The sequence below is a fragment of the Tetrao urogallus genome, assembly GCF_951394365.1.
Source record: "Tetrao urogallus genome assembly, chromosome: 3".
In the NCBI taxonomy this organism is placed as follows: Eukaryota; Metazoa; Chordata; class Aves; order Galliformes; family Phasianidae; genus Tetrao; species Tetrao urogallus.
The window spans coordinates 81533035-81545238 of NC_136815.1; the positions used below are offsets into that span (position 1 = coordinate 81533035).

The window sequence follows — 12204 nt, forward strand, 5'->3', positions numbered from 1 at the left end:
CCCTTTCACAGCCATTTTTCTGTCCAGCTCCACTCTAGAGACTGGTTTTGATCTCTTTATCCCTGGCCCAGGTGCCATCAGGCTCAGACCTCCCCTTCTGGCTGCAGATAATACTGACAAATTATGCAGCTGCTGAAGCACAGGCAATTTTTCAAACTCTTTTGCACAGACCTGGAGATGATCGGCACAGGTAATGATAGATAGCATCACTTAGGTTGTCCAAGAATAAGCAATGACTGCAAAATATTCCAAGGATCCCAGTTATATATCCTGGAACCTGGTTAATGACAATCTTATAACACTGAACTCAAATGGAAAGAGGGTTTAGAAAAGTACTTGCTCATGTAGAAGCACTCCCATGTCAGTGTGAAGCACAACTGTGTATAATGAAAGCCACTGAAGCCTCTCCTTTTCCACAGCTGAGGAAGAATTGCTTGTGTACCCACCACAGCTATCTCAGCAGGCTCTACTGCAAACAGCACACATTTTGTGTCTTGACATTAAGTTTGTAAAGATCATCTGAGATATCTGAACATCTTCTATAAGTATGACTAACATGAGTGAAGAAAAGCCCTTTTTGAAGAGCACCACTGGAGTTGATTTGCACACACCGAGTGAGGGGCAGTAAATACCTCACGTGTCTGATAAATCTGTCTTCCAGTGATAGCGACTTGTAGGTGCTATTGTCAAGCACTAAGAATTATGTAATGCAGTGAAAGAGTAAACTTTATCTGCATTAGCAGCTACCTCCAGCCACCACACAGTTCTCCAACACTGGTGCTGAACAGATGAAATGTAATCACAGTCCCCCTTTGCACAAAGGACAACGTAACTCCTGACTTATAGGTTGAGACCTACAGCTCCCCTGTGTACTGATTTTTAAAGTAAAGAGAGTGTCTGAATTACTCAGCACTGCATTAGTTAGGAGTCTCTTGTGAGCTGCCTCCCATGAGCAAGAAGGAGGCCATTGTGTTTGCTTCCATACCTGAACTCCTTTTTCATTGTCCTCAGCACACCGGGGCCCTCAAGGCGGAGTGTGACGTTCTCCAGGGTTTGTTTCAGAGGGTTGGTGAACTCCACAACCACAGACATTTCTCTATCAACGACCATCTCGCCTTTAGTCTGCAGAACAAAGTAAGGATGAAGCTTTGCAAGCTCGTAACAACAAAATGCCCCACAGTGAAATCCGTAGGGTTAAATACACAGTACCTGTAAGGAAAGAGAGAAGGGGAAATGGAGCATGTAGCAAAAGAACACAAAGCAGAGAGCGTCTAGCCAGAGGAAAACAGTTTGATGGGCCCATAGACTCTACCATTACAGATTTTTCTACCCATTTTTTTTCTACCCATGATGGATCAACAGGTAGAAATTCCTCATTTCTATAGGAAAAGTAGAAATCTGCTTGCACAGTCCTGGACCTGAGGTCCAAGTGGGAGAGAAACTGGATAAACACAGGCATTCTCCCTTATTCTACCCTCTCCCCAGGCTCCCTGCCAGCCCTGATGTGCATGGCTCCAGCAGGATTTTCATTTTACAACTGGTAGATGCTAGCAGGTCCACAAAAGATTTGAAAGGGCTTTGAGAAAGGTAGCTAAGAAAAAGAAGTAACTTCTAAGTAAAACTAAAATGCTATGATGGAGTCTGCAGTCCTCCTGCAAATAGTTAAGGAGTCTGGCAGTTATAAAAAGTTGGAAAGACTCTGGTCTAAGGGATCACTCCATGACAAATACCAATATATTGACTGGGATAACAGATGAGACGCTTACAGCTAAGTGCTTGATTAGCACTTAGCCACCTGAATTAGCAAAAAAAGTGGCATATTCAGAAGCTCTAGCCCAATTAAGGGACTTATGTCCTCCTTATTTCAATTGCCCATTTAGATGTTTGAAGATCATTGATACATGAGGGAATTAAACATTGTCCTGAATTCCCAAACATGTAACTGAGATTGTGACCTGTATTTGCCAAGATTACTTCTGTAATCTGGTATCAAGCTAAATTAGAATAAAATGTGATTTCCTCTACTGTTAACTCTGTCAGTCTCCTTAGACAACCAGAGAAAGATCAAAGGTGTATCCAAAGATGTGAAAGGAAAGAAGCTTTTCATTCTTCTCCTTTACTTTCCCATTAAGAACTCCAGTTTGACAAACATGTTCAATGAAGAAATCTGACGAAAACGAGGGAGATAGCTTCCTCAGGTTTCTTAAAAAAGCAATACAGCAAATTTTCCTAAAAAATACATACGTATACATGCACATACAAGCATACTTTAAAAAAAATTCAGCTGTTAAATTTTCTTCTTGTATTTACACATTAAAAAGAAGTAGAGAGGAGACAAACTCAGTTTTACTAGAAGATGTAGTTATTGGGCAACAGCAAATCCCATATACTAATCATCCTTTGTTCATAAGAGCAGGGAGGATAAATGTTTTGAAGCTGAAACAGAGGATCCTGTGTAAGATGTTCTGTTCAAATATTGAATTGAAAGAGCTCTACTTTTTAGATAAACACTACTTCAAATACCTATTTTGTCTATCTTGTCTCTGGAATACTCAATTAAAAAAAAATTCAGTTTGAAAATAGTAATATTCTTATCAGACCATTTCTGAAACAGTCTTTGCAATACAGCATAGAGTCCATGTCCTATCAGTCACTACACTTCTAGTTTCAGATGTACCATGCCTCAAACTGCAGAAATGTTTAAAGCCCTACTGACAGTACCCTCATAGAACAGCAGCAAAGCACTACTTTGAAAGTACCATTCCAAAGGCAGACCACCCATCCATGTTTGGAAGAAGCTTCCATAAAAAGTGAAGAAACTTTCCAAGCAAATTCACCTTAGCAATAGCATTATTCTGTTTTTCAGCAAGAGGTCTCTGTATCACACTGCTTTAAATAGAATACTTTTGAAGTACTCGAAGACTTGAGTGACTTGAGCAAATAATCTCTCTTTCACCCTTTGAGCTTTTCCTGCTTTCTCACATCTTTTCCTCTCCTTCCTCCACTGAGATCACTCTAGCTCTCTTCTACAGGTAATGCAGACTTGAGTGTAGGCTGCTCAGTGCAATACGTAACAGATATATACATTCTCATACACTCCAAGGGGTAGCTGTTTATAAGGTTCATGTTAGACCAGAGGTTTAACATGCACACATGCACAGCTCGCTGTCCCAGAAGTCAACAAACAGCCCACACACAATGATGATCACTTATCTCCTTCACAGTCCTGAGATACCTTGATTTTCAGGGTGGGAATTTCCAGGACCATTGCCTTCTGCATAGCCAGAACCTTCCCTGTTTCATTGATCCGTGCTGTCACAAAGAAGTGAAAAGAGGCTTGGTCCAGCAGGTCACTGAGATACTCGGCTGATGTGATCATAACATCGAAAGCACTAGCTGAGGGGAGAAACAGAAAAGAAAAAATGCATCTGAACTCTCTCATCATGTTCAGTGGTTACATGAATACCTTGGAGAAAGGTAACCCAGCACCAAAGAATGACTTTCTCCTATTGCCCGAACTACCTTTCTTCCTTCACGTCATTATTTGCTCTCATGTTTAGTTCTCTTTGCATTTAAGCTGTGAGCTCCTTTAGGTAATGCCTGGGTCTGTGCATAGCTTCTGCCTCTGCCTGACACCGCAGGCCCAGGACACTATTGAAGGTTCCCAGACACTATCACAAAATAAGTGAGAAGCAACACTGGCAGTAAGTAGCTGGTGGACACAAAGGTTAAAACAAGTCCTGAGTGCTGCCCTTGTAAATCTTTGCTTTTCCCCTTTATTCCCAAGCTTTCTCTGCTTCTCTTCCCTGCAGAGAGATGCCACCAAGGAAGCCACCAGAGCAGATGTTTAGGTGTTTGCAGGCTACCTGGGAGACTGCCTGCTCCCCAGGACATGTCTGGATATCTGCCTTTGTCCTGTAATGGGCTTGCATGCAACATTTAGCAAATGACTCCTCCTGTCTCCAGCATGCCCTCCAGAGAGCCTTCATGTGCTTCCTGACAATAATTATCGGAAGGAACAAGTCCCCCTGGGCTAGATGGTTGAGATGCAGGGAATCATTAATGTAACCATATTGAACTGCAATTCCCAGACCAACAGTGGTGTGAGAATGTGATGCAGACAGGCAGATCTGCTAACTGACCAAGCAGAATATATAGATCTGGAGATCTCGCCTTTAAAAAAGTTCAGTATAACCCAAGTAAACAGATCAAGATCTCCCATCTGCTAACTATAATTATTATTGTTATCCATCATTTGTATCACATTTGTGACATGGTACACGGAGATAATTGAACTCAATTGGTTAAATGCATTCACCCCTTTTCACACTTGTGATCTGCTCATATCAAAACCAGGTTCCTGATTTGGTTTCAGATTAATTTCCTCGGTAACCACCTGAGCTGGATTTACCAGGCCAGCTTCAAATTTACTTGATGTTCTCCTCAGCTCTGTCTCACTTTGCATCTCTTTTAAAAGAAATTCCCATAATGCCCCAAATTGTAAATTATAAATGAGGCAAGGTATTTCTCATCCGTGCAAGGTAAACAAATAAGTAAACAAATAAATAAATTAGTTACAATCTCAGTACAATTTGCTTTATAGTGGAAGGAGAGAAGAATTTTTCTGTTTAAATTTAATCACTGCAGGGAAAAGAAAGAATAATAGACTTCCATTTCCTTAGCACTGGCTGTGCTGGTAAGTTGCCAGTACCACTTTCAGCACCCGGGAAAGCCAAGGGAGACACAAAATCAAGCTGCCTTACAGCCTTTCAAAAAAAAAAAAAAAAAAAAAAAAAAAAGAAAAAGAAAAAAGAAAAAGAAAAAGGAAGAAGAAAACTAAATATAACTGAATACAGAGCACCTTTGAAGGCTCTGAAAGGTTTAAGCTATTCAAATCCTCAAAGATGTTTTCAACCCACACAGTTCCTTTAATCATCACCCTGAAAATCATGCATTCATTCACTTCCTGTTTGAATACTTAGTTTGCTTCATTCTTTTAATATCACAGTCTGGAAGAATGCTTTTGACACTTCTTTATTATACTGTAGTGTTTTATTACCTCCAGATACGTATACACTTACTGGCATGAATGAAGCCTACAAATTGTGCTTGAGGGCCTCAGGAGGTATCCCTTTACCACACACCTCTGACAGACTGTGCTCACACAGATGCAAACGATTATGCTGCCTCCCTTCACACTGCCCATCTGCTCAGACATGATTCCTGCCTGCATGTGTACTCTTTTCCAAGGAAAAGGCAAAAGGATTTATGTTCAGGTTTTATGTAGTACCTTCAGAGAAGACATAACTCGTGAGAGTTATGGGGTTTTGGGGTTTTTTTTTGACCTGTTGTTGGACAAAGAGCTCTATGAGCTGGTGACTGTAGTTAAATGGTGAGCTAATTTCCACGTTGAAAAGTGGTAATACCTTAAAACATGTTGCCTTGGCCAGAGGCAGCAGTAAGGACACACACTTTTTGTATACACATAAAATAAAATGAAAATGCATGTTCCATTCTCTTAGGTGCCTTTCTCCAGTCTGTGCTCACTCACCAGCAGTCAATTTAGAGCTTACAAGGCAGTTTCAAGAAGCTTTTCAGAAACAATTTACTTAGAAAAAATGAACAATGAAGCTTAGTGATGCTTAAAACATTACCTATTCATTTCACTTCTTGAGCAGAGGAGATAGACAAACCTCAAAACACTAGAGAAGCCATATTTGGGGTGATAATAACTTATGTATACCTTTAGTGCAAGAGAACTTAACTTCACTGTAAGTCCTGAAAGCAAGCACGAAGCACTTAACTTCACTGTAAGTCCTGAAAGCAAGCATGAAGCACAGGCAAGAAGTATAATCGATATTTACACATCTCCTATGATATGGCTGAATTCCCTGTTAGAGAAGTGGTGTGGAATTTAGACTAAGCAGTTGAAATTGATCTTTTTACCGTGCTTACCCAAATCTCCAGAAGTTTTGCAGTATTTCAGATCAAATATTTAATAACCGATGCAATGAAATTTCAAACCTCACACTGTGTTTTGATAGGTTCTGATGAACAGAACATCAGAACAATTCAGTGCAACCCAGGCAGTCCATATCCAAAGTCCTTGCAAATGATTTGGAGGAGTTAGAAAACAGCTGTCAGAGCTCTGTTATAGCCTGGAGGTGGAATTTTCAATAACTTTCACAATGCAGATCCTTGTAAATGGACACCTAGTTTATGGAGATTAATCAGCTCCAAAGCAAAATATGCAGTTTTAGTAAATATTAATAGTAAATAAATAAAGTGAGGAAGAAAGCATAAGGGTTGCTTCAAGACACAGTAGGAACTGTGATTCTGCAGAGGTTTCTCATTGAAATGAAACCTGGCCTCTTTGAGAAGACTCACAGTGCCTCTTGAACTGGGACAAGACAGAGAAGACAGGTGAGAATGCTCAGATGTCAACCAGAATTGCTGTGATCAAGCATCAGATCCATCCTATGGGCTTACAACATCCTACCACTTCCACTGTACTCAGCAGAGATTGCTTTTGCCTAGCAGCAGCATCAAGAAGGCAAAATCATTGTTCCTTACTGTCTCAGTAGGGAACTCAAGAAGAGTCTAAGACTCAGACTTAGCTTGCTTCAGAGCATGTTTTCATTACTTTTCCTGATCTGGACTCACTGAACTAAGCGCACAGGCCTGTCAGAAAAACAAGTGATTGGCAGACACTTGCTGCTGGAGAAACCAGGGCTATGCAACCAGCTTGCTCCATAGCACCGGAGAATGGCAGATCCTCAGCACTTCCTGACTGCTTTCCAAATGGGGCTGCTGTGGCTGAAAGGACATAGGTCAGTTAAGACCAAAATAAAAGAAAGAGAACATCCCTCTTCCCTACTTTGGGAAGTGCGAATTCCTGCCCTCAGCAGTGTGAGCTAGGATGCTCAGAACAATTTTTCTCATGAACAGGTGGAGGAATGATCTCCCCACCACAGTCCAGAAAGCACTGGGAAAAGCAAACACTACACAAGGAAGATAATTCACCTTCAGAGTGCATCCCCAGCTGACAAAGTGCCCCTGCTGCATAGTAGCATAGTCTAGCTATAGGTTCTCTTTTTAGATCACTTTAAATACACAAAGCCTGAAACACTCAATCCTCCAAAGCCAGATTTGTACTTGGAATCAATCAGTCATGCAGCCCAGTGTAGGAGAGCATTATGCAGGGAGCAACAGCCTGAAGAAAACTGCCTCAGCTCTAAATGATCGTGGAATCGGGGCTTCTTGATACCCAGTAAAGTATCTTAGTTTTAGCTACTAGAATTGGCTCTCTCCATGGTTTGAGATGTTGATGACAGTTAATGACACAAAGAAATAAGGTTAGTAGGTTTGAAAACAACCACGTGACTCTTACACGAAAGAGGATCCAGTTTTGCACTGAAAGAATGCTTCTTGAATTCACTCTTTGTGACACCAGTATAAAACACTATGTTGCCTGAAAGGTATGTAGTAGCAGTGTAGGAGTTGCGGCTCTTGTTCCTGAATATTATAGTGACTTTAAAGTCACTGCCAAGAACTGCCTTTTGCACTTGGAGATCCATCTCAACATCCTTTTGTGGCTGATATGTGCTCGGTTGTGTAGTTTGCTTTTTAACACCATACATTACAGCTGTCTCCAAAGCCAGTCTTTCCTCTGCTGAGCCTAAAAATAAAAGAAAATCAAATTAATAAGAGAACCAGGAATACTGCATTAGCCCACTCACAGAAGTGCGTGTTTCACAATTCGTGGCACTTGAAATTAATGGATGAGAACTGTGAACTTTCATGTGGCTAAGTTAATATTAAATCTTTACAACTTCCATTTGAGATGGTCTTGAAGACTGAAGCTATACCCAACAAATTAATATAGCTTAGTTAATAGTAATGAAGCTACACTGATTTACTCTTTGCAAACATGTGTCCTTCTCAGGCCTGGATAAGAAATGCCTAAACAACTGTATAGAAACCTTTGAATTGCTTTGTATGCTTCAAGTTATTTCATGATGGCTCTTTGTTTCGACCACAGCTTACTCAGTATGAAGCATTTCTAGTAGCAAACAGTTTGTGTTCCTATCAAGACATCTGCAAGGCTGGTGGAGCTAGAAATGAGAGAGTTCCAGAGGGCATGTTGGCAGCTTTCCATGTAGTGGAAAAAGTGCCAGAAGTCTGTAAGTTCACAGTTCAAGATCTGATTCAGGCAAACCTATGTTGGCATGGTCCCATTCTTTTTCAGGTTACCTTCTTGGAATTTGTAGTTCTCAGTAATGTCTACCATATCATCACTTCCAACTCCCTTGGTTACAATCAGCTTCCCAATATGGGTTGTGTCAATTTTTTCTATCACTTGGGATCCATTTTTTCCCATTCTTGAGTAAATAACATCACTATTCACCTATAAAATCAAATGAGAAAGGATTGAGATATATGGAAGTAAAGAGAGCAAAGGAAGCCATTGTAAGTCCTCTCAAAACAATCACATAATAGAATCACAGAATCAGAGAATGTCTTGAGTTGGAAGGGGCCCACAAGGATCATCAAGTCCAGCTCCTGGCTCCATACTCCTGGCTCCTCATAGGACCATCCAACATTCAAATCCAACGAGGCTGCCACGAGGTCTCTCCTCAGCCTCCTCTGCTCTGGACTGAACAAACCAAGGCACCTTAGCCGCTCTTCATACACCTTTTCCTCCAGACCCTTCACCATCTTTGAATGCTCTCTAACAGTTTGATGCCCTCCTTATGCTGTGGTACTCAGATCTGTCCCAAGTGCTAGAGGTGTGAAAGCATAGTATGGAGCACAGCAGGACAACCCCTTCCTTTGCCCAGTGGCAGTGCTGGGCCAGATGCACCCCAGGGATGATTGGCCCTTTGGGCTGCCAGGGCACACTGCTGGCTCACATTTCGTTTGCTGTCAATCAGAACCCCCAGATCTCTTTCTGTGGGGCTACTCTCCCTGCATTGATTTGAAGTCCTACTATTTACACTGAAATACCATGTTTAAAATTAGACATACTTCACAATAATTACTAGATGCATTTTACTATATGCAACCCCAGAACATCAGTCAGAGTAAACCTGAGTAAGCTACAGAAATATCATTTAGACTTGGGGAGCAGGATTACACATTCCTCACATCAAGAGATTTATTCCAGAGGAGAGTGTTTCATAGATAAAATATACTTATTCTCTTCTGTGCTAAGCTATATACAACTCAATTTGAGCAAGACTTGCTCTACAGCTGCTGCAGTCCTGGGCACAACTCTGGTGGGGTAAGAGGTTAAAACACTGGGCCAGGTTCCCTAGTTCCTCATGGAGATACAACCTTCTCAGATCTGTCAGTCAGACTGCCCATATGAGCACTTCCTGACCCAAAGCAGCCCAAAGGAACATGATGTCTTTAAAATCACAACATTAATTTTGACTGAAATAAGCAATGAAGCCTTAACATAACCAGGTTTGCTGGCTACCTGAGAAGGAGGTCACAGCTAACAAGAATGAGTAGCTAGAGCTGGTGACTCATTTGCCAGCATAGCTGGAATCTGGATGACCACACACTGAAATTTGATCTGAACAACTTTTTCTGCTTTCTATATTGGTGAGCTGAGATGAGAGAAATCCATATCACCTATTAGAGCCATATCACACCTATAGGCTTGCATGCCAAAATATAACAATGAGATTAGTCTTTGATGCAGTGAGTATGACAAAGAACTTCTTAATCTACAAACTGCAGTGGAGCCCTTTCTTCTGTCTCAGCTACTGTCCCACAGGTAACGCTCAATGGACAAAAATTTTTCAGGAACATACCTCAGCATAGACAAAAGGAGCATCAAATTGGAAGCAAACATGACCATGCTTAATGGCTTGAACTGATGCTGGGCCACACCTGTACATACCTGTGGGGAAAAGAGATAAGGAGAGAAATAATCCTTGGGTTTGGTGAAGCTTTTCAGTAGTTTACTAGGACTCCTAAGTGAGAAATTCAAAGCTTCATTTCTGTGCTGTCCCGCCAAACAACAAAGACTCAAGCATGAAACTACCAAATGACTTGGTAACTTAATGGTATCGTGAAACCCACTGAATGTCTCAACTGGTTGAAAATGCAGTTAAGGTTGGTTTTGGTTAAAGCATATGGTAGTTTCGGGAGAGATCAGCTAAACTGAGAAAGATATCACTGCAAATCTGCTGAAAAATGTCTTTCAAGAATTGCAAAATTAAAGACTGGGAAGAAACAGCAGTGGCTTTTCACGTTTTCTCTCCTGCCTGCAGCTCAGGCAGTTTAACAAGGGCTGTACTGAACGGCTGATACATAATGAAAGAGAATTCATTTGATCAGGCTCCTGTACAGGTTCTTCAAAAATTTGGAAGCCATCCTTTGGCAGTGGAACTACATTTCTCATAAGACCAACTTAATGCAGGATTTTGTGCACATATGCCATGAGCGGTGTTAAAACAAGGACTTATTTTGGAGCTCAGAACAACTCAGGAGAAGGCCCTGAGCACAAATGAGTGTGGTTATCTGGTGTAGGGGGTTTTCACAGTCCAAGTGCTGACACTGGCTTAGCTACAGTCTATTCATTTATCACAAAAAAAAAACAACCCTCAAGCACTGCAAAGAGAGTTAAGGAAGACTTCAAGCAGTATTACCATCACTGGTCTCTTGGGGTGTACCATCAACAGCCTGCCATCCTCCAAAACCAACAGGAAGATCGGGTCTGGTCATCCAAGCTTCATTCCAGCAATGATAGTTCCTTAGAAAGGAGATGAGATCAGAATACTAAATTCTTGGAAAGAAGCAGAAATACCACAACAAATCTGTGACTTGTCATTACTCCAATAACAACACCTGTCAATTTAGGGTGAAAATGTCTGCTCTTTTTAAAGAATAGATTTTAAGTCTATTGGTTTGATGACTATTAGTTAACATCTGAAGGCCACAGTCTGTCATTATAGATCTCTGCCTGCAAGTTGAAGAAGATTTTATTCTTCTACTGTGTGCTGAATGCAAATATAACTGAGAAAAGATTCCAGTGCTTGTAGACTGTTGGGGTATATGGAGAGTTACCCACATTACAATCTCTTTCCAGTCTGATGTCCTTAAAAATGGACCTCAAGGTGGCTACAATCCTTTCCATCAGTGGAAGACATCTCCAATTTAATATGCCTACAAATGCAAGCTTTGAATCTTCTTCAAGCCACTGAAACTTGGTATGCTTTGTAACTAGTAAAATTGAAGCTTTGGTACCTCTATTTCAGGATCAATTCAAGAATATAGTGTGTAGCTTTGTTTTCGTGGCTGAAAAAATTATGCTCAGCTGGTTTCCATGTTGGTTGAGAAAAAGGCAGGCTTTGTAAGACTATCTTTATTGGGAATTTCTTGTCCCTCAGACCAGTGAGGGAGGTTACACTACAAGAAGGTACAACTTTCCATGAAATCCACTAATGACCATTCCTAGAACAGGTGATGCCTTAGGGATAGGACAGTATCTCTGGAAGATGAATTTATCAGAAAGATTAATCTATGTGCTTAGGCTTGAAATGCCTTTATTTAGTTGGATGTGCAGCAAAAAGAGATAGGTTGCTCTAAAAGTAATGCCTCCTGTTTATTTCCATGGAAACTACAACAGATACAATGAGCACAATCACACTATTTAGTAGAACGAATTCTCAGCTACAAACCACTACTTTTCAACACAGTCATCATCACTAGATGATCATTTTCACCACTGATGAACAAGAGCTCTTCATTTTGTGGTGTGAGTTGTGCATTGCCATCCAGAATGTGCCTTGTCTTTCACTGTTGCCCCTGCAGAAACACACCACCCACTACCTCACTGTGCTCACGTCCCCTGTTTGGTATCTATAAACATTCAGCAAGCATTGATGACTGCCAATGGGTGCATTCTTTTTTTACTTTTTTTTGCATGGAGGAATTCAATTCCAAATATTCTCTTCCTATCCATTTCCAAGTCAGACATCAATTTGTCAGACTACTACTCTGCTGCCATCTGTCACACGGCAGCAAAATATAATGCAATATTGCGGAAAAGGTCCAACCTCTACTGTCACATCACTGACATCTACGTCTGATGTCAGGGGCCAACATAATAAAATAGGAGGCATTACTTTCGGGGCAGGCCTCATACTACAGCATCATCCCAATGTGGACTGGAAGTTTCAAACGAGTAGG

General features: G+C 41.0%; 1 protein-coding gene across 1 annotated transcript in view; it reads right to left on the reverse strand.

The window, feature by feature from the left end:
- F13A1 (coagulation factor XIII A chain) overlaps window positions 1-12204 on the reverse strand; it is a gene marked incomplete at both ends in the record, with an annotated part of 55540 nt that overhangs the window by 3211 nt on the left and 40125 nt on the right. Inside the window, 6 exons of the mRNA XM_079533739.1 lie at window positions 986-1122; window positions 3236-3396; window positions 7391-7678; window positions 8254-8407; window positions 9822-9910; window positions 10662-10765. Coding sequence (XP_079389865.1) covers window positions 986-1122; window positions 3236-3396; window positions 7391-7678; window positions 8254-8407; window positions 9822-9910; window positions 10662-10765 — 933 coding nt within the window. The remainder of the gene's footprint in view (window positions 1-985; window positions 1123-3235; window positions 3397-7390; window positions 7679-8253; window positions 8408-9821; window positions 9911-10661; window positions 10766-12204) is intronic.